Source organism: Schistocerca gregaria, chromosome 6 (assembly GCF_023897955.1).
Source record: "Schistocerca gregaria isolate iqSchGreg1 chromosome 6, iqSchGreg1.2, whole genome shotgun sequence".
In the NCBI taxonomy this organism is placed as follows: domain Eukaryota; kingdom Metazoa; phylum Arthropoda; class Insecta; order Orthoptera; family Acrididae; genus Schistocerca; species Schistocerca gregaria.
Window position 1 is genome coordinate 31,496,321 of NC_064925.1, and position 21,311 is coordinate 31,517,631.

Genomic DNA, 21,311 nt, shown 5'->3' on the forward strand with positions numbered 1-21,311 from the left:
GTGTGAACCCTTCACCACCTTGGCTTCGTGAAGCGGCCCATGTTAACAGTAGCCTTCATTTACTTCCTAAGGACACTACTTCAGCCTCAGTCTATCGCCTTCAGTTTCATGACTTTCACATGTGACTTTGCGATAGTACCTTTGTATACATTGATAGCACTCAGTCTGACCGTGGGGCCAAGTGTGCCTTCATCATTGGCACCCATGTCTTTTAATATCAGCTTCCAGCAAACTGCTCAGTATTTACAGCCAAGCTCTTCATCGTGTATCAGGCCACGGAGTACATCCGCCGACACAGCCTTTTCAATTGTGTCCTCTGCTCATACTCACTCAGCGCCCATCAAAGTCCATGTGCGCTGTACACCGCCCATCCATTAGTGCAGTGGGTCCAGGAAAACTGTCTTTTGCTCACTTCTGGTGGAGCCAGTGTAATGTTTCTGTGGGTTCCTGATCATGTCGGTCTGCCAACAAACAAGGCTGCTGATGCTGCTGCTTTGTACATCAACCCGCAAGTGCCTATATTTCCTCTGATAATCTCTGTGTTGCCATCTGTTAGGAGGTGGTGTTCCTTTGGCATCGCAAATGGTCCTCACTTGATGGGAATAAGCTCTGGCTTATCAAACCCCTCCCAGTGGCTTGGTCGGCCTCCTCTTGGCCCTCCCACCTGGGAGGAGGGCATTTTAACTAGGCTGCGTATTGGACACTGTCTTTTTAGCCATTGTCATTTGACAAGTGGCACTACTCCACCTATTTGTTCATATTGCACCCAAGTTTTAATAACTGTCCGCCACTTCCTGACGGACTGTCCATTTTTTGACCTGCTCGAGTTTGCCGTCTAAGTTATCGGCCATTTTAGCAAATGACGCACAGGCTGTAGACCACGTTTTACTTTTTATCCGCCAAAGCAATATGTTGTTTTCTTGCGCCCTAAAGCAAAACACAACCAAACCAAACAGTTGAGGAGGCAAGTATTCTTCAGAACATAATCTGCTGACCTAGCACTGTGCATACCGTGATGTCTTTGCTGAGAAAGTCCATTACACATTCCCTGGTGAAAGAGTGGCTAGGCATGAACGATAACAAGTTTAGATAAATAAAAGGTGTATATCCTTAACTGAGTGGTGTGGATGGACATAGTGAAATGGTCTCTCTGAAATAACAACTGTTTATTTTGAGAACCAAATTAAATACAGCTGAGAATATATGTCTACACAACTTGTGGACAATTGTGTCTCAAGGAACTGGGATGATTAATAATGGCACAGTCCTACAAGGCTGAGAGCTCATAGGCAGTCCACAGACGAGCAACGAGGTACCAGAAACACACAGTCTCCAGAGACACTGAGCTTGTAGGCAGTCACTTGCAAACACTGTGATGTGATACTGCTGGAAGTGCTGACGGATCTGCAGTAGTGGACGCAGGCCATGGTGAGGATGGCGTAACACCTTGGGTGCAGCGGGAGTGGCACGTGTGGCAGGGACAGTTGCGGAACTCGTAGTGGAGTCTTTGAACAGCTGTTGGTCTGGAACACAACTGGCTTTTTAAGTGCAGAGTGCTGCCTAAAGTAAGTGTCTATTGAAGGGTATGTGTGCAGAGTCACTTGGACACGTGACCACACGGACCTTAGTACGCCCTGCCATCGCCACAAAGAAGTGGGGCTGGTGACCCCAAATGCTGTGGTAGCTGCTGGCAGCTCGACTGTACACTGAAACGTGTCTGTTATTTACAAATGACAGCTGAGGTGAAGTGGGGTGGGACTAAGCTGGCTCCAGGAACAGCAGCAGGCATCAATATGAAAGGGGCATGCAATGGTAGGAGGGATGGCTGGAATAGGCCCCTCAAGAGAAGACTGACGAATGGATTGCCATCGCCGCTGACAGACTTGGAATGGCAGGAGGGCCGGCTGGGACGGGTAGGGTGACAGTAGGTTGATGGGACTAGTGACAGCACGAGGGCTGGCGATATCAGGACTGACAAGTGTGGCAATGGCAGAAGGGCAGGCTGGTAGAAGGCTGATGTCCAATCTTTCAAAATGTGGAGTGCTGACCTGAGGAGGCGCCTGCTGAAGTATGTATTCATGGTGCCATGGCCGTGAGACCACGTGGATGAAAGTAGGGCATAAGAGTGCAACACTGTGTACTGAGACTTGAACACCACGTAGTGGTGAGGCTGGCACCAGTAGACGTTGGTGGCTACGGGCAGTTTGACTGTACAGTGTCTATTTATAAATGACCTCCGAGGTGAGGCGGAGGCCATTCCTGGCGCATGGAGCGTAAACTTGAGTTTGGTGGCCGAATATGCAGGGGCCAATTCTGCACATACGACAAAAGGAAATAAGGCCGTGGCTCACCTCCTTCCAGCCAGGACAAAGTGACGAACTCTGGTTAACACATCCTTGAGTAGGACACAGCCGTCCAGAACCACAGCTTCCTTCTCAGACTTGAAGAACTGCCCACTTGTGATGCAAGTATCATGATGAGAAGGTAGAAGCTGGTTTATTAGCAGACCACCCCTCAATTTTAAGTGGTGATAGGATGAACATGCCATGTGTACTATGATGTGGTGTTTTATCTGACCTACTACATAAACTTTAAGGCAGGAATTTTAGTGTGTGCAAAGCATAGTTAGTTCATCCAGTTAATGTGTTAGGGTTCACTAATCAGCTGACCATTTTTCTTCTGGGTGCCATGGTTTTCCTAGACTGATAGCAGAATTTTAATAATCCACCTCAATTCCATTTTCACTTCTGTGCTGTTAAAAATGCCTGTGTGTACTAATGGGAGAAAGAGTGCGAGAGAGTGAATGTGATTTTATGTAACTTTTTAGCAAGCCTGCATTTTATGTTTGTCCTACTCATCTTGTACATCCACATATATACTCTGCAAAGCATTGTGAATTGCTTGGCAGTGGGTATGTCCCATTGTACCTGTTACAAGGATTTCTTCCCATTCCATTCTTGTATGGAGTCCAGGAATAATGATTGATTGAATGCCTCTGTCCATGCTGTAATTATTGTAAACTATTTATCTCAATAAGTGATATGCAGGGGGCTGTAGTACATTACTAGAGTCATTTAAAGCAAGTTCTTGAAACTGTGTTAACAGACTTTCTTGGGATAGTTTACATCCATCTTAAAGAGTCTTCCAGTTCACTTTCTTCAGTATCTCTGTGGCACTCTTCCACAGATCAAACAAATCTATGACCATTTGCACTACCCTTCTCTACAAATGTTCAATGTTCTATTTTAGTCCTCTTTAAATAGGCTTGTGTGCTCAGAGTTCCAAAGGGAATCCAGTGGGGCACCTTTCCGTGTTATTCCTGTTAGGTATGGGTTCCACACACTTGAGCAACATTCTAGAACCCGTCACATAAGTGATTTGTAAGCATGCAATCTCCTTTGTAGACTAACTGCATTTCTCTCGTATTCTACCAGGGTCATACCATGTCAATTCAGTGCAGTAAAGTAACATTTTCAACCTGACCATCTCAGATTTATTTCAAATTTGGTGCATTCAATGACCCATATAAAAGATGGAAAAGTACCAATTTGCAGGTGTGTGTGTGTGTGTGTGTGTGTGTGTGTGTGTGTGTGTGTGTGTGTGTGTGTTTATTACTGTGAAGAAAGTTATAGGTCTGTATTTGGAATTAGTGCGAAATTTACATGTCTGTCACAACATAAATGACTGTAATTCTGGTTCTAATTCAGTTACAGCAATGAAAATGGTACCATTGGAAAGCTAAGGAATAGACCTTCACAAATTTCTGAGAAGTTTCATACTGAAGGACATTAACCTTGACCTTTGGTCTTGAATATCACAAAACATCCCATTTTCAATTATATTGAAAAAAAAAATTTCTTAAATACTCCACACCAAAGGCATCATGCACAAAAAATTATTTAGCCAACATCAATACACTACCGAAATGAAAAAGTTAACACACATATATGGAACACAAATTATGATAAAGTACAATCCATAAGTAATATTGTACAAAATATGGTTTACATTATTATAGTGGTATTATGAATTATTTATATTACATTACATTATTTACATTACATTTGTTATGAAAGGCCAATGAAAAGTTATTAGATCTCTCCTCATATTCCCCCAACTAAATTGTTAATGTTTGCCAGATCTGATCCAGGAAGAGTGTATGTCCTTCCAGTTGGTGTCACTGGATCCACTCTTGTGATAATATCACATCTTCTGATGATGCAAGTGTCTGGTCTGGCAGGAAATACAAATGACAGAGATGGTCCATGTGGATGCAAGAAGTTGACCTTTACTTCATATGCTCCTTCACATGTCTGTAAGACATATGCAACCCATCAATGATTGTCATACATACAGGTAACAAAGCCATGTATATTTGTTAACAGCATTTCATTCACCACAGCAATCACTGACTCTTCTCTACTCACTAAAGAAGCAGAATATGTCTTTGTCGTTACTAAACCTTTAACAGGTATTAAACAATGAAGCTTGTGGGTACCTGAAATCATCCTTGTATTTTTGTATGGCTGTATCTTCATCTTGAATACAGACATCTCAAAAATGAGATCGACAGGAAGTGCAAAATGGCTAAGCAGGGATGGCTAGAGGGCAAATGTAAGGATGAAGAGGCTTATCTCACTAGGGGTAAGATAGATACTGCCTACAGGAAAATTAAAGAGACCTTTGGAGAGAAGAGAACCACGTGTATGAATATCAAGAGCTCAGATGGAAACCCAGTTTTAAGCAAAGAAGATAAAGCAAAAAGGTGGAAGGAGTATATAGAGGGTCTATACAAGGACGATGTACTTTAGGACAATATTATGAAAATGGAGGAGGATGTGTATGAGGATGAGATGGGAGATGCAATACTGTGTGAAGAGTTTGACAGATCATTGAAAGACCTGAGTCGAAACAAGGCTCCCGGAGCAGACGACATTCCATTGAAACTAGTGACGGGGAGAGCCAGTACTGAGAAAACTCTACCATCTGGTGAGCAAGGTGTATGAAACAGGCGAAATACCCTCAGACTTCAAGAAGAACATAATAATTCCAAGCCCAAAGAAAGCAGGTGTTGACAGATGTGAAAATCACCGAACAATCAGTCTAATAAGCCACAACTGCAAAATACTAACACGAATTCTTTACAGATGAATGGAAAAACTAGTAGAAGCCGACCTCGGGGAAGATCAGTTTGAATTCCGTAGAAATACTGGAACACGTGAGGCAATACTGACCTTATGACTTATCTTGGAAGAAAGATTAAGGAAAGGCAAACCTACGTTTCTAGCACTTGTAGACTTAGAGAAAGCTTTTGACAATGTTGACTGGAATACTCTCTTTCAAATTCTAAAGGTGGCAGGGGTATAATACAGGGAGCGAAAGGCTATTTACAATTTGTACAGAAACCAGATGGCAGTTATAAGAGTCGAGGGGCATGAAAGGGAAGCAGTGGTTGGGAAGGGAGTGAGACAGGGTTGTAGCCTCTCCCTGATGTTATTCAATATGTATATTGAGCAAGCAGTAAAGGAAACAAAAGAAAAATTTGGAGTAGGTATTAAAATTCATGGAGAAGAAATAAAAACTTTGAGGTTCGCCGATGACATTGTACTTATGTCAGAGACAGCAAAGGACTTGGAAGAGCAGTTGAACAGAATGGACAGTGTCTTGAAAGGAGGGTGTAAGATGAACATCAACAAAAGCAAAACGGGGATAATGGAATGTAGTCAAATTAAATCGGGTGATGCTGAGGGAATTAGATTAGGAAGTGAGACACTTAAAGTAGTAAAGGAGTGTTGCTATTTGGGGAGCAAAATAACTGATAATGGTCGAAGTAGAGAGGATATAAAATGTAGACTGGCAATGGCAAGGAAAGCGTTTTTGAAGAAGAGAAATTTGTTAACATCGAGTATAGATTTAAGCGTCAGGAAGTCATTTCTGAAAGTATTTGTATGGAGTGTAGCCATGTATGGAAGTGAAACATGGACAATAAATAGTTTGGACAAGAAGAGAATAGAAGCTTTCGAAATGTGGTGCTACAGAAGAATGCTAAAGATTAGATGGGTAGACCACACAACTAATGAGGAAGTATTGAATAGGATTGGGGAGAAGAGAAGTTTGTGGCACAACTTGACCAGAAGAAGGGATCGGTTGGTAGGACATGTTCTGAGGCATCAAGGGATCACCAATTTAGTATTGGATGGCAGCGTGGAGGGTAAAAATGGTAGAGGGAGACCAAGAGATGAATACACTAAGCAGATTCAGAAGGATGTAGGTTGCAGTAGGTACTGGGAGATGAAGAGGCTTGCACCGGATAGAGTGACATGGAGAGCTGCATCAAACCAGTCTCAGGACTGAAGACCACTACAACAATGTATCTTCATCATGATGGGAAACCGATGTGTAATGTATGACACATGAAGAAATATTTTCCTTGCACCATCAAACAACTGTCATGATGTGAAAATATGATTTTAGTAAGGTCGCTTGAGACTAGCAAGTCTTGCTAATCTCTTTACAGTCCCTGCTGCCCCATCACAAGGTTCTTTACCATGCACTGTAGCAAAAAAATGGCATTGCTGTAACATCAAAATCTTCTTGACGGTAGGACAGATTTATAAAGCTATTTCTGTTTTTGTCTTGGGCAGCACATCCATACAAAAAGTAATAAATGTGCTTTGGATTTGAAAACTGACATTTTAAGAAATTGATGAAATTTGTCTGGAAGGAATACACAAATACACACACTGTATCATGCTGAAGGCAGTCAGATATTTCCGTCTATGATACATGTTGTATTTCATTAGTGCTTGAGTCTTTGTAATAAGCTACAAATGAGTGAATTGTAGCCTGTAAATTATTCCAGTGGAATCTGTATACCTTATCCTGAATGGTGAAAGTGTAATTTTCTGCAAAGTCACAAAGAACAAGAAACTCATTTACCTTGAGACCTTCCTTAGTGATTTTACAGGAAATGTGACTGCTGCTGCGAGATAAATGAGTGCGGTAGGAGCTGTTGTAATCTCGATGCAAACACCTCAATGAAATAATCTTTTGACTTTGTTATAGCCTCTAGAACTACCCTACCTGTAGTTAACCAACACTAATATGCAGTTTCATCAATGCAGTTCTTACCAAACAGACCATACAGAAACCAGTTAGTCTTGTCACGCTTGGACAATAGGGACATGAACCTAAGAAACATGCTCGTAATGCAGGATTATTTGTAACAAATGCTATACAGTGCTGGTAATGTGTATTCTTCACTCTTTGTTAGTGCTTTAAGTTTACAACCTTCAATCATTAATTTGAAATTCTGGTGCAAGACACATACGTAAACAGCATGGGTTCCACTGGCATTGGCAACAACACAGTGCTTTGGCCACAACTCAAAAATTTTGGAGAATCCATTATTTATATCTAGGTATTTATCTTCTGAAATATGCACACAGTTCCTTAAGGTTGTGCAACACTAGCTGTTTTTGCTTATGTACTGTAATTCCATTTTCTTTCACAGGCACAGTCTTTTCTTCCTGGCATCATACGGCTCACATCATGGTCACAGTAAAAATGATGCACACACTGAACAGTATTCTCACATACTGTCTTATCTGACTTTAGATTTGGTGTCGCTAATACACCATGTTCTGCTACTAACTGTTTTGCTCTCCTTACCATGTAATCTAAAGCAGAAAATTCTTTCATAGTTTTCCTCATACTCCATCTGTTTGGAAGCACAGTTAGAATTTGTGATTTGCCGCACATGTGGTCTGAAATGTGAAACTTATCTTTCAGCTGGATGATAATTTCACTTTCTCTATTTTCACTCTCTTCTTTTTCCAGTTGTGCCACATAAGTATTCTCCAACACAGATGCTAGATTTTTCCAGTTTTTGCTTTGGGTATTTTTTCTTACACTGAAGCCTCTTTTTCTTCACAGGAGATTCACATAAATACTTAAGGCGGCTACTATTTAAAGCATTGATTGTCAGATCTGATGCTACTTCATTTTCACTTAAATCTTCTTTGGAAGTACCTGGCACAACTGAGGCAACATCTGCAGTGATTGTTGGGTTTTGCAATATTTTTTTCTACATTTACTGCAAATTTTTCCACCTAACAATACATTAGAATATTTATCATCCACTCCTGAACATTCCTTTAATTCTTCTGCCCTCTCCCGTGACCTTGTTCCCTAAACAGATAGCAGCAACACAATTTTGACTTGAAATCCATTTTTTACTAAATATTACTTTACAACACCTTTGCACTTCGTTAAACAAGCCACAGCCAAAAAACGTATGAAATAAAGTTTGCATAATACATAGAGATCAGTGGACTAATGGTGAGTAGTTGTAAAAAGAGTCTCTCTGATGGCTGTTCACTAAAACAGACTAATGTTGATTGGTTGAAATAAGTGTCTCCCATTGGCTGTTCACAGCTAGAACTGGTCTGAATAAAAGTAACTGCTATTGGCTGGTGTTATAGAAAATACGGGACACATAGCTGCTTACTGCATGTTGATGGTGTACTTAAGTTGACAAAATAATTTTTTGTGCATGATGCCTTTGGTGTGCCATCTTGATATTTACCATATTTATAGTAACATACTGGAGCAATTAAATACTTTTTTTTTTTTTTCAAAAAATTGAGGGTAGGATGTTTTGAGATATTCAAGGTCAAGGACAGTGACCTTTAGTATGAAAATTCTCAGAAACCTCCCATGTGGTGTATCAATGTAAAGGTCTATTCGTTAGCTTTCCAATCATACCATTTTCATTGCTGTAACTGAATTGGAACCAGAATTACTGTAATTCATTAATGTTGTGACATACACATGTGAATTTAGCACAAATTCCAAACTTTCCAGACCTGTAACTTTCTTCACAGTTGTAATACACATCTGCAAATTGGTATATTTCTGTCTCTTATCTGGGTCATTGAATGCACTAAATTTGAAAGAAATGCGAGAGGGTCAGGTTGAGAGGTGCGCTGAATTGAGATGGAATGACCCACCAATAAAAGGAAGCCTACCACCTTCTTTACCCATGACTGAGCCTTTTTTTTATCATTCCATTTCATATTCCTGCAAAGCGTTATACCCAGATATTTTTATGAATTCGCTGATTCCAACAATGACTCATTGATATTGTAGTCACAGGATACTATGTTTTTTCATTTTGTGAGGTGCACAATTTTACAGTTCTGAACATTAAAAGCAAGTTGTGAATCGTTGCACCACTTTGAAATCATATTAAGCTCTGGCTGAATATTTATGCTGCTTCTTTTGGACAGTGATTCATTATTGATAACTGCATAATGTGTGAAAAGTCTGAGGTTACTGTTAATATTGTTTGCCAGGTCATTAATAAACAACATAAACAGCACACATCTCTGGGGCACACCTGAACTTATTTCTACATCTGACAATGACTCTCCATCCAAGACAACATGCTGTGACTGCTCTCCTCAATCCAAACACAAATTTTACTTGCTACCCCATATGATCATACTTTTGACAATAAGCTTAGGTGTGGTACTAAGTCAAATGCTTTTCAGAAATCAAGAAATACTAAATCTGAGTACCTTGATCCAAAGCTTTCAGTATGTTACGTAAGAAAAGTGCGAGTTGGGCTTCACATGATAGATGTCTTTGAAACCCATGCTGGTTGCCATAGAGAATGCCATTCCATTCAAAATACCTCATTATATTTGAGCTCAGAAAATGTATAAGATTCCACAACAAATCAATTTCGAGGACATTGGACAGTAGCTTTTTTGGATCACTTCCACTACCCTTCTTGTAGATGGGCATGGCTCATGCTTTTTTCCAAGAACTGGGCACTGTTTTATTTTTGAGGGATCTGTGATAGCTTATAGTTAGAAGAGGGGCTAACTCAGCTGCAAATTCAGTGTAGAATCTGATAGGGATTCCATTGGACTCTGGAGCTTTGTTCAGTTTTAATGATTTCAGCTGATCATCAACACCACTGATGCTAATACTTATTTCACTCATCTTTCCAGCAGTACAAGGATTTAACTAGGATAGTTCTCCTTAGTTCTCCTTAGTTTTCCTTTGCAAAGGGACATGTAAATATGAGGTTAAGCATTTTGCCTTTTGCTTTACTACACTCAGTTTAAATTCCTTCACTAAGAACTGGACACTACCGTTAGTGCCACTGACGCCTTTACGTACAACCAGAATTTCTTTGGCCTTGTGAACGATCATTCGACAGTCTTCTGATACAGTAGTCATTGGAAGCTTCACACATTGATCCCTTGACAGCAAAATACTTTTCATTCAGCATATCTGTATCTGTAGCCTTATGCTTTGTTTTACAACTATCGTGTAGTACTCTGTGTGTCTCTCTAAAGAAACTGATAGTGGATAACATGGAGGGTCTGTCCCATCATGAACTGTTCTACTGGATACATATCTGTCCAATGCATGGTCAATTATTCTTTTAAACTTGAGCCATAGTTCCTCTATATGCTCCTGCCCTGTGCTGAAAGTTTCAAATTCCTCATGACATCTGACGTTACTGATTTTTTATTTGACTTTTCTGAACATATATATCTTTCTGCTTGTTTAAGTTGTCCTTTGTACTTTGGTAATCATTGTTTCCACAATCACATCATTGTCACTGATACCAGTTTTGATGTGGACATTGTCAGAGAGGTCAGATCTATTTGTTGTCTATAGATCCAATATATTACCTTCATCAGTGGGGTTCCAAGCTACCTGTTCCACATTGTTTTCAGAGATGTCTTATCATGCCTACCACTAACAAAACTGTAATTTTCCCAATTAATTGTTTGATGATTGAAGTCTCCACTGATGATTATAGTATGATTGGGGAACTTGCATACCAGTAAACTGAGGATTTCTCTAAAGTTTATGTACATCAGGAGATGAGTCTGATGGGCAATAGGAGGATTACCAGTGAAATACTAGAACAGCGAAGGAAGCTTCAGGACGCGAGACGGATGGGCGAAGCTGAAAACTATAAAATGTTAAAAAAGAAATACAGAAAAACAATAAGAGAAGCGAAAGCAAGAGCAATTGACACCACTATAGCGAACTAAAAAAACAAGGCAAAGGCAACTTGGAATGCAATCAATGCTGAAAGAAAGAAAAAATATGGGTCAAACAAAGAGGAAGGTATTAGGTCAATTAAAATAGACAACACAGTGGTCACAGATGGTATGGAAATAGCAAACATATTGAATAATGACTATATCAGTGTAGTAGGAAACCTGAAATTGGGAAAGAAATAGTCAAAAACAGAAGGATATTAAGGTACCAAAAAGATCATGCAATACTATGTTCTTAAGACCAGTCACAGAAGATGAATTACGGAAAACTATACAGAAACTGAAGTCCAAGAAATCAGCTGGTGATGATGAAATATCAAATCATGTAATAAAGCTGGTATGTGAGGAGATAATAACACCACTGAAGAACATACCAAACTGTTCTTTCAGATATGCAATTTTTTCCTGAAAAACTGAAGATAACGAAGGTAGTGCCAGTGTACAAGAAAGGTTGTAGGGATGATCCCAACAACTACAGACCAGTTTCACTGATATCAGGTTTCTCAAAAATCCTAGAAATGCTTATGTATACCAGATTAGTTAACTATTTGGACAAACATAACATTCTCATGCCCACACAACATGGTTTCAGAAAGGGTAAATCTACAGAATCAGCAATTGTCAGTCTAACAGAATACATTTTACAGTCCTTGGATGAGAAAAAGGTTGTCTCTGCAATGTTTCTGGATCTTTCAAGGGCATTTGACACCATTGACCATGAAATGCTGATACAAAAATTAAGCAACTATGGCATTCGGGGGCAACCAGGTGAATGGATAAAATCATACTTGTGCAACCGCAAGCAGTATGTATCATTAGGAAACTCGTACCAATCAGAAACCAAATCCATCAAATATGGAGTGCCGCAGGGTTCGGTAATGGGGCCATTGTTATTTAATGTATTTGTTAATGATATAGGTGTTGAGGAGGAAGAAAAGAAAATATTGTATGCTGATGACATGACAATACTAAATAGTGACCAAAATATGGAACAGCTTGAGAGAAGAGCATACATATCTGCAAATGTCACAGCTCAATGGCTGTTGGAAAATGAACTGGTTATAAATCTAAAAAAGACTATGTATGCAGTGTTTAAAAACAAGGAAAAGGCTGTAGACATGGATTTAGAGGTTGATGGAACAAGGTTGGAAGAAGTAGAATCTGCTAGATTCTTAGGTATTCTTGTGGATAATGAACTGAAATGGAAAAAAAAACATATTAATAATGTCTGTAAGAAACTGTGAGCTCTGTCATATTCTTAATGATGCAGCTATCACAATATTCAGACAAGAACCTTCTGTGTACAGTGTATGGAGTGACTGTGTGGGGAAACTCAAACAAACAAGAGACAAAACGAGTGTTCACATTACAAAAAAAAAAAAAAAAAAAAAAAAAAAAAAAGCAATTAGGACCATTTTAAGAAGAAAGACCTCTGAAACATGCAGAAACTGTTTCAAGAATTTAAATATCTTAACTTTTTCATTGTTGTATATATACAAAACAATAATGTACATCACAAAAGGTAGTGAGGGCTGGATTACAAATGCTAGTGTACACACCCACAATACAAGAAAGAAGAATGAAGTATGGAGCATACCCCACCGACTGGCAATGCTAGAAAAAGGACCCCAGTACTTTGGTATCAGACTACTAAGAAGTCTGCCCAAAACCCTGAAAGATAGTGCACTTCACAATGACTTTCCAAAGAAACTTAAAGACTATCTCATTGAAAAAGAGTTTTACAGTGTTGCAGAATACTTATGCCATTAAATTTGTATATATTGTTACTCATTATCAGTAATGTAAAAATGTAAGCTAAAGGTGTAGAAAAATAAGTGATAAGAAATGTTAACACTTTGACATGTCCTATGTTACACGTACATTTACTGTACACAATGTAATCTTACAGGATCAAATAAAATTCAATTCAATCATTTTACGCACAACCCTGATGCTAAGTCTTGCGCCAACAGTCTCACAAGCAGCTTCAATTTATATTTCAGTGGACTTGAGTTTTAAATTTTCTCCCAAAATCTCACTGCTATCAATTTAAAGTTTCAACCATCTTTCTGTACCCAGTACAGACTGCTTCACTTCAAACTGTGGCACTTTGTTGCAAATGCTTTGGCAGTTAACCATTAGGATTTTAATTCTCTCACCTGTGGGAGTCATTTCTTTCAGTCTTACCCTGATTCTTCTGGATTTCCCGTGGCTGTCATTATCCAGACGGCAGGCATCATTTGTTCCAGTGTGAGCCACAATCTGCAGTTGGTTGTGCGCTGTTTTCTCAGTGGCTCCTGGAATAGCCTTCTCAACATGTTGGATGTGGCCCCCAGGCACATACAGTGAGCGCAGCTGGTGTTCTTTCCTGTCCCTTGCAGATATCTCCCTAAGGGGTACTATTGTTTGCCATATGTTTGAACAAAAAATTAATAGACTCCTATCCTTTTACATTTGGCTCCTCTTGACAACAGTTTCCCCAAAACAGGTTAAATGAATCCCATTGGCTCAGTTTCAGTTTTAGAGGAGGACTGCACCTCAACCATGTTCATCCTTGTCCACCCTGTACAAGACACCTGGCTCTACTGTTGAAACGCCATTTGCAGTCAAGTGGACAAGTGATGACAGATCCTGTACTTTCTACAGAGGAGACATGATCCACAGGAGAAGACACTACTTCAGGACCCTTTGGTACTGATACCACAGGCACATGACTCACAGGAGCTCTTCCAACATGACGATTGCAGCCGCTGCCAGTCGTTTGGTGGTAGTCAGGATCATTTCAAGCTGTTTAAGAGTGTCAACAAACTATTTATGTATTCATAAACAGCATTCACAGTGGAGATGCATTGTAATGGTGCAATGTAGTACAGAACAGTGAACAAATAACATTTAAATTAAACCTACCCCCCAATGATCTTTTGAGATAAATAATTATTAATTTCAAAAAATAAACACTGGAGCGAAAACACAAAATGTGATCTGTTAAGGTAACAGAAAAATCTGTATTAAAAATTACTAATTTCCTAAAACTTTTGTTAGCAAACTAAAACAGAATTAATTTACAATAAATACAGCTAATATATAAGGCTACTCCTCTTCAAGGAGACATATATGTAACACAGTACATTCGTTAGAATATTGCTACAATAACTAAATCACAAACATTGATTTACTACAAATTAGATTATGCACAGGACAATAGTAGCATCCAAAAATTCACGAAAATGCACGTTTATCTGCATTGATATACAATGAAATCCAGGGGTGATCAGTTCTTTGGCAGTAACTGTGAACCTCAAACACTGATTTGCTATGAAATAAGTTACATATCCAAAACACTCATCCAGTAACTTATGAAAATATAGTTTTGTAACCATCCAAAAATTCAGAAAAATAACCTGTTGCTCACACAGTTATACAATGAAATTAGAGAGCAATTGTTTTAACAAGCATAGCCCTCCTGTTCCCAAAAATTTAAAAGAACACAAATAAGTTTAAGCATACCATTGACACCATGAAGATGGTCCAAGACAGAAACTGGTAGCTATTTGGATTTAAAATAAAAACACCTGGTGGTTCAAATATGCATTTTATACAATTTTAGTACTGTTCTCGCTACACACCAATCCAAAAAGGAGTATTCTTTCTATGACTCTGTGCGTATCTAGCCAGCCAACATCTGGCTTTTCAGCTGACAAATGCCAGTATTCTAAGGAGCCAAACAAATGCAAACGGTCTTCCCTTTTTTCACCTCGGCATTCTTCTTCAACCACGTCTTCATGCCGTACCCTCACCCAGCTGACGCCTGCTTCACCGGGATGCACCACCAACAACCAGTCCACTTTCCAGCCAAAGATGAATACAGACACCTCTGTCGAACTAATGGACCAAGTTCCTCCAGCCTCTGAACTTGGTCCTTGTGCATGTTCGAATTCTGCCGCTTGGCAGCCCCCACAGTTACTACCATCTTATTTGACCCATCTCCTGTGTATCATCAGATATTCTCCAATGGAACATTCATGGCATCATATCCACTAGGTTTGAATTATAGCTCCTCTTGTGATAATACTGTCCAGTTGTTTTCTGCCTCCAGGAAACAAAATTACACCCTCACAATTGTTTTCACCGCCAGCACCTCACTTCAGTCTGTTTTGACCTTCCTCCTGAGGTGGGGTCTCAGGCTCATGTAGGAGTCAAGTTGCTCATTTGAGACAACATCTATAGTTTCTCTATTTCTTTGCATACCCATCTTGAAGTTTTTGCTATCTATCTTTCCCTTCCTGGTTTTGCCTTCTCTCTTTGCAATACCTATTCATCCTCCTCTCCTGCTGTCACCAGAGTAGACATTTTGCAATTTATTCCTCAACTTCCTCCTCCCTTGTTGCTCCTCACCAACTTTACTGCCCACCATCCTGCCCACCATCCCCTTTGGGGTTCACCATGCCCCTGTCTGAGAGGCTCTCTCCTAGTAGATATCTTCAACCAGCTCAATTTCATCTGTTTGAACACAGGTACACTTGCATTTCTTTCTGATTCCATGCACTCCTTTTCCGCCTCGGACTTTCCAATCTGTACTGCTCTGCTTGCTTGTTGCCTCATGTGGTCTGTTCTCTCTGATACACACTCGAATGACCATTTCTCCATTGTCATTTGTTTGCTAATGCCTATCCCATATGTGCATCCAACCAAATGGTAGTTTGGCAAAGCTGATTGGCAGCTCTGGTCCTAAATGACCACTTTCGGTGAATACCATTTCTCCTGCATTGATGACCTGGTAGAATACCTTACAAATGCTATCCTTACTGGCATGGAATCTTCCATACCTCCCCCCGCCCATGGGGCCCACAGTCCCTTTTGTGAGTATGTGTGTGATGGGCATGGGGCTCCGAGCTGTTGCAGTTTCCTTCCTGTTTCCAGACTGCATTACTGTTCCTCTCCTTCCCTGTCCTTGCTCCTTCCTCCCTGCCCCCTCCTTTCCCTCCATCTCCTTTTTGGTCTCCTTGGTGTTTGACCTCCATTTCCAATGTTTTCCATTCAGTGTGAGCCATTTGAGGATGAACTCCCAACCTAGTTTCCATGGTGCAAGTTCCTTTCCCCCCTCCCCTTCCTTTTCCCCTTGCACCCTGGCCCCCTTCCTGCTAGGTCACCAGCACAGTAGCCAGTTCTTGTGGTGGGGCTGTTAAGTACCCACTTGGCTGAGCCCCCTGACAACATAGGAATCACACTGCTAGTACCGCATTTTTAAATGCCATCCCATGTTGGTGAACTGTGTCCATTATAAACAGCTATGTTAAAGCGTTGCCGCATTTTCAGGGATAGCAAAAAGCTAGTGAGCATTCGTCTCAGAGCTGTTTTATGTTTTACTCCCTCTCCTGTTGTTTGGGGTAATCTTCATCAGATTCGGGAACCACTGTTCATTCCCTGGTTCCTGATTTGAACATAGAAAACAGTGTTGTTGTTGACTCATGGTATCTCCAACACCTTGGATTGCATTCCTCAGAGCCTGATATGGAAGAAGTTAAGAAGTTACCAGACAACTGCTGTAACACCGTCAGTGGGTGCAATCCCAGCAGAGCGTTTTTACGCCACACATAGCTCGTGCAGAAAAATTTACCCTTGTTAAAGTTAAGACTTTTCATCACTCTCATTTTTAATTATGATGCTATGTTATCTAAGTTCGAGAGCATGTTGTGTTTTCATGCAGGTCACCTAAGAAGCATATCGCCTGAGTTTTACCATTATTTCCGTCTGTTCAAAAACTGACATTTTAGACTATATTGTTCTCTGCTTACCTATTTTTGCGTCTTTATTACAACTGTTCACATCACTGCAGATTAGTTTGACCAGGTGGCTGGCCAGTGCTTTCCAAGTTAAATGCACCAGTAAAGCTGTTCTCCTGTATTACTGCTGATTCAATGTAAGTGTAAAGCACAGCATAAAACCTATCCTCGTTATCTTACTTGACTGTGCTCGTGACAGCTCGGCTTCTGCTCTACGTGAAATGGAATCCAGTGAGGTTACAGCAAACATGGCAGAATACATTGTGTTTACATGAGGTTTATTCTTATGATGAATGGAGTATAGACACTTTCAAAGTAGGCCCCTTCAGCTTTTACACATCTCTCCCAGTGGTGCTGCCACTGCTGGAAGCATTGCTGGGAAGCTACTTTTTGGACAATGCGCAGCTGCTCCGTCGAATTCTGCATACTGTCCCTGTTGTGAAATCTAGTCCCTTTCAGAGTCTGTCTTTGTTGAGGGAAAAGCTACAAGTAACTCAGGGGATTAGGGAGGTTGACAAACGACAGCCGTGTTGTATTTGGCCAAAAACCTCTGAATCAGCTTTAAACACGGCTGCATTGTCACAAAGCGTTACCACTTCATATTTATTTTATAAGTGACATGCCAGTTTTAAATGTTTTATTTCTGATGAAGGCACTCTTGGAAGTGGCCAAAAACTAGGTCGAAAGGCTTCATTTTCGCATTCGAGGGCTGCAGTTGTTTTAATTTTACCTCTGAATTGATTGATAACAATGAGCAGGTGCATTATCACAGTGAAGGTGACAGTTTCCTGCTGCCCTCAAGTCCGGTTGTCTACCTCATGCTGCTTCATTTCTCTTGTCACTGATGTACCCAATGTGCACAGATTTTTCGGTACCCTAGTGACTGTACCAGTGATACCACATTACCCAGTGACAAACGAGTCATTTCAGCAAGTTGTTGTGTCATCACACATATGCCATTTTAGATTATTTGATCAATGGTCTCCTTATTCACATCACTTACTGCCGTTGATGGTGTACCGCATTGTGGATTGTTCAGTAGAGAGAAATCATCTTCTTCAAACCACTGCAACCACTGCTGGATACTGGTGTGATACACTGTGTCCTCCCATAAACAGGGAGCAACTTCCTGTGAATCGATGTGGCAGAGTAATCACCGGTCTTGAAGATGAACTCCATCACTGACTGTCGTCACAACCTGACATCAACTTAACAATCCATTATGGCTCACCTATCAGTAAAAGAAAATACTTTTCTGTACCAACTTACAGCTAAATGTTCCAAGTATGTTCACAAATAATTTCATTCTCCTCCTGCAAAAAATAAAATAAAAATAGAGACAAATGTGCAAAACTTTTTGAACATCCTTTGTATGTTACACTACATTGTACTCTTCATCTTCTCAGTTTAGGAATCTGAAAACTTCATGCAGAAAAACTGGTAATAGTTTTGGAGGTGTGGAATTATCTTGCCTGACTACTTCTTCAGCTCGCAGTTCTCACTGCCCTGATGAGATCGAATGGCAGCTGTATGCTTTATCCAGTACAGAAACACTGATTGAATATGTGTCTTGTTTCTTAATGACTGTTTCTGCAGATTTTATTGAAACAGGCAAAGACTTTGTAAAAATCAGTGAATCCCATAAAACCTAGCAATTCTTTCTCATTGGTCAGCTCAGTAATTTCATTCATGACTTGCAGATGGTCCATTGTGCTGTATCCAGCTTTTTCTTTTGCCTGGTTAAAATGCAGTGTTTTTTTTTTTTGTGGGGTTGGTGGTGATGGTCTCTACAATCTTGTCCGTATGTCAGAAACGATGCTGATACTGAGATAGAATAGGTGCAGTGTTCGAAGTTTTGGGGATAGTCTGCCTCCACAGACAATCTGTGAATAATTATGGAACTTTCTCTTGTGTTATTTTGCCTCCAGATTTAACCACTTCTGTTGAAACACCATCACCTCTGTCTGCCTTTCCATACTTCATACCTTGGATAGCTGTGTGCACCTCATCTGGTTTAAGTGTATAGTGTTTTTATTGTCATTATTAATTATCTGTGTTTCTGATTCATTTTTTAAGTATGCGGACACTTATGAAAAACCTGGAGTGTAGGCAGGTTTATATCTGCTGTTGGCTACTGTGCCACTTGTCACCTAAAACAGTGAAAAGTAGTGTGTACCCAGCATAAATTTCTGTTTTGTTTTCAATTGTGTTTATTATCAAGTTTCCATTATCTCATCGTCTCAAAGACATCTACAAATAGATTTGTTCAGTTCAGCAGGTGGTATCACACTCGTGTTACCATTAAAAAAAAAATAATAATAATAATAATAATAATAATAAACCTTTTCATTGATTGTTGCATTATTCAAACCTGCAAAGCTTTTTTCAGTTTGAATAAGTATGCCTGTCAGTTAATTGCCCTGTCCAGCTGTAAGTATAAAACTTTCTCTTTTTTAAGGTGATAAAGTAACTGTTTAATTTAATCGAATATTCCGCCCAGTTCTGAAACCAATTCTCGTTACTCATTTTTGACTTCCTATGAGCTGTAGACAAGTAAAGAAGCAAGGTGTTGATAAGCAGCTCACACTTTCCCAATGGAAAACTATATACAGTTACAAATAATAGTGACACATTTTCAGCTGCAACTCACAGCAAACTCCCTCATATATTGCTATGCTCAAGCAACTGTACGTTGTTTTCGGTAATGTAAAGATTCCTCTTTTTAACATTTACTCAATAAGAGAATGGTGCTAGTCTGTAATCCCTTACATTTAAGTTTTGTATCGCAGTAGTTGCATGGTGTTGTGTTGTGAAAGCCACAGTACATTCATCTTTGCAGAATTTGCAACTCTTTTATATAAAAATGAAGCTTGTATGCCTTTTCATTAATCTTTCTTTTGCAAACCGTCCATATTTACAGGAGTATCCCATTGATGAGCCTAATCCTTTATTTAATCTTGATATTTTTTACATGTTCCTTAGATTATGTGCATAATACATCCAAATGACTGCACCTAGTAAGTTTGCAAGATGTTTCATGTAATTCATTTTTGTGATCCTGCCAAATTCATAAATTTTTAAAAAAGTTTGAAAACTATAACAAATTGTTACATTCTCCAACTTACCATCAACAAGGGTTACTAAATATCATGTCTGTCAGGTCTTGAATGATATTACAGATATCTGCTCGGTGGAAAAAGTAAGTGTGTGTGTGTGTGTGTGTGTGTGTGTGTGTGTGTGTGTGTGTGTGTGTAAACCAAATGGTGCAGTCTATATTTTGCACACAGTAGTTAGAGCATAAGCCGTGAATGTTAAACATGACACACTAAACAAGGTTGAAATGTGCTCTACCCTCAGTTTACCAGTTGTTGCAGAATGACAGAATTCACCATTTACTGTCAATCATTCTGTATGTTTAGGAAAAAGTGGCTCATGATGAAAACTTAAGTACTGTTAATGCTACTGATTTTGTCATTATGCTTAGTCATTGTCTATCAAATGTCTGGAAAAAAAGGACAAAAAACTATCTCTGCTGCCTGGGTGATAAATACTTCTCTTTCTGTGGTTATTGATTTTAATGCACTGTAATATACCAACACTTGTAAGTATTTGTCCAATGTTATAATTGTACATCTTCAAATTGACAATTTTTGTAGCCGGACCCAGTGTCAGTTTTGGCTGCACAAATAGAAAGAATTTCTGACCAAGCAAAAATAAGAGGCAAACAAGCACTTGAAAAGCAAAAAGCAGAGAACAGGAAAGCCTCTCAAACTGAAGACCTCCTTAAAACACGGAAAAAAACTGTTCGGGCTGCAGAAGACCTTATGGCAGCAAAGATTGTTGCTGGGAAGAAAACATTTGATGACAGGTATACAACTGCCTTCCTATTCTTTACATTGATGTGTTTCAGCTTTTGTTGTTTTTTACTGTTGTCACTTTTTTTTGCTACTACTCTGCAAGGTGGTTGTTGTTATTTACTGTTGCCCATCAAATTTATTCTAATGTAAGATTGTTTCATATAATTGAGAGAATTCAGGATTAACTGATGGAAAGACCTCATTTGTTGGCAACCTGTTTCATGTGGTAACTGGTGCTTAGGTTGCTTATTGCTAACTGAACTGGTCCTCCTCTTCTCGCACAGTAATTTTTGAAAGTAACTTACTCTGAAATCTTAAGTATTCAGAAATTAAGGAAAACATCCACCAGGTAAATATATGCAATGTAGCAGAATGGTCTTTCCAAGGATTAAAGAACTTAATAAAATGGATATTTTGCCATTGCTACTGTTCGTAAGTTTTCCAATATTGTTGAAAAAAGTAGGTTGACAATCTTGGAGCAAGACCCTTTTATTGTGGAAGTAATTGATTCACATGGTCAAGTTACATTTTTAAAAATATTTTAAATAGTTTCATTTTTTACTCATACATTTTTGTACTAT

General features: G+C 39.4%; 1 protein-coding gene across 1 annotated transcript in view; it reads left to right on the forward strand.

The window, feature by feature from the left end:
- The window catches only part of LOC126278315 (uncharacterized), a 199,668-nt gene that overhangs the window by 81,750 nt on the left and 96,607 nt on the right, over positions 1 to 21,311 (forward strand). Inside the window, exon 3 of the mRNA XM_049978334.1 lies at positions 20,530 to 20,741. Within this exon, the coding sequence (XP_049834291.1) occupies positions 20,530 to 20,741 (212 nt within the window). The remainder of the gene's footprint in view (positions 1 to 20,529; positions 20,742 to 21,311) is intronic.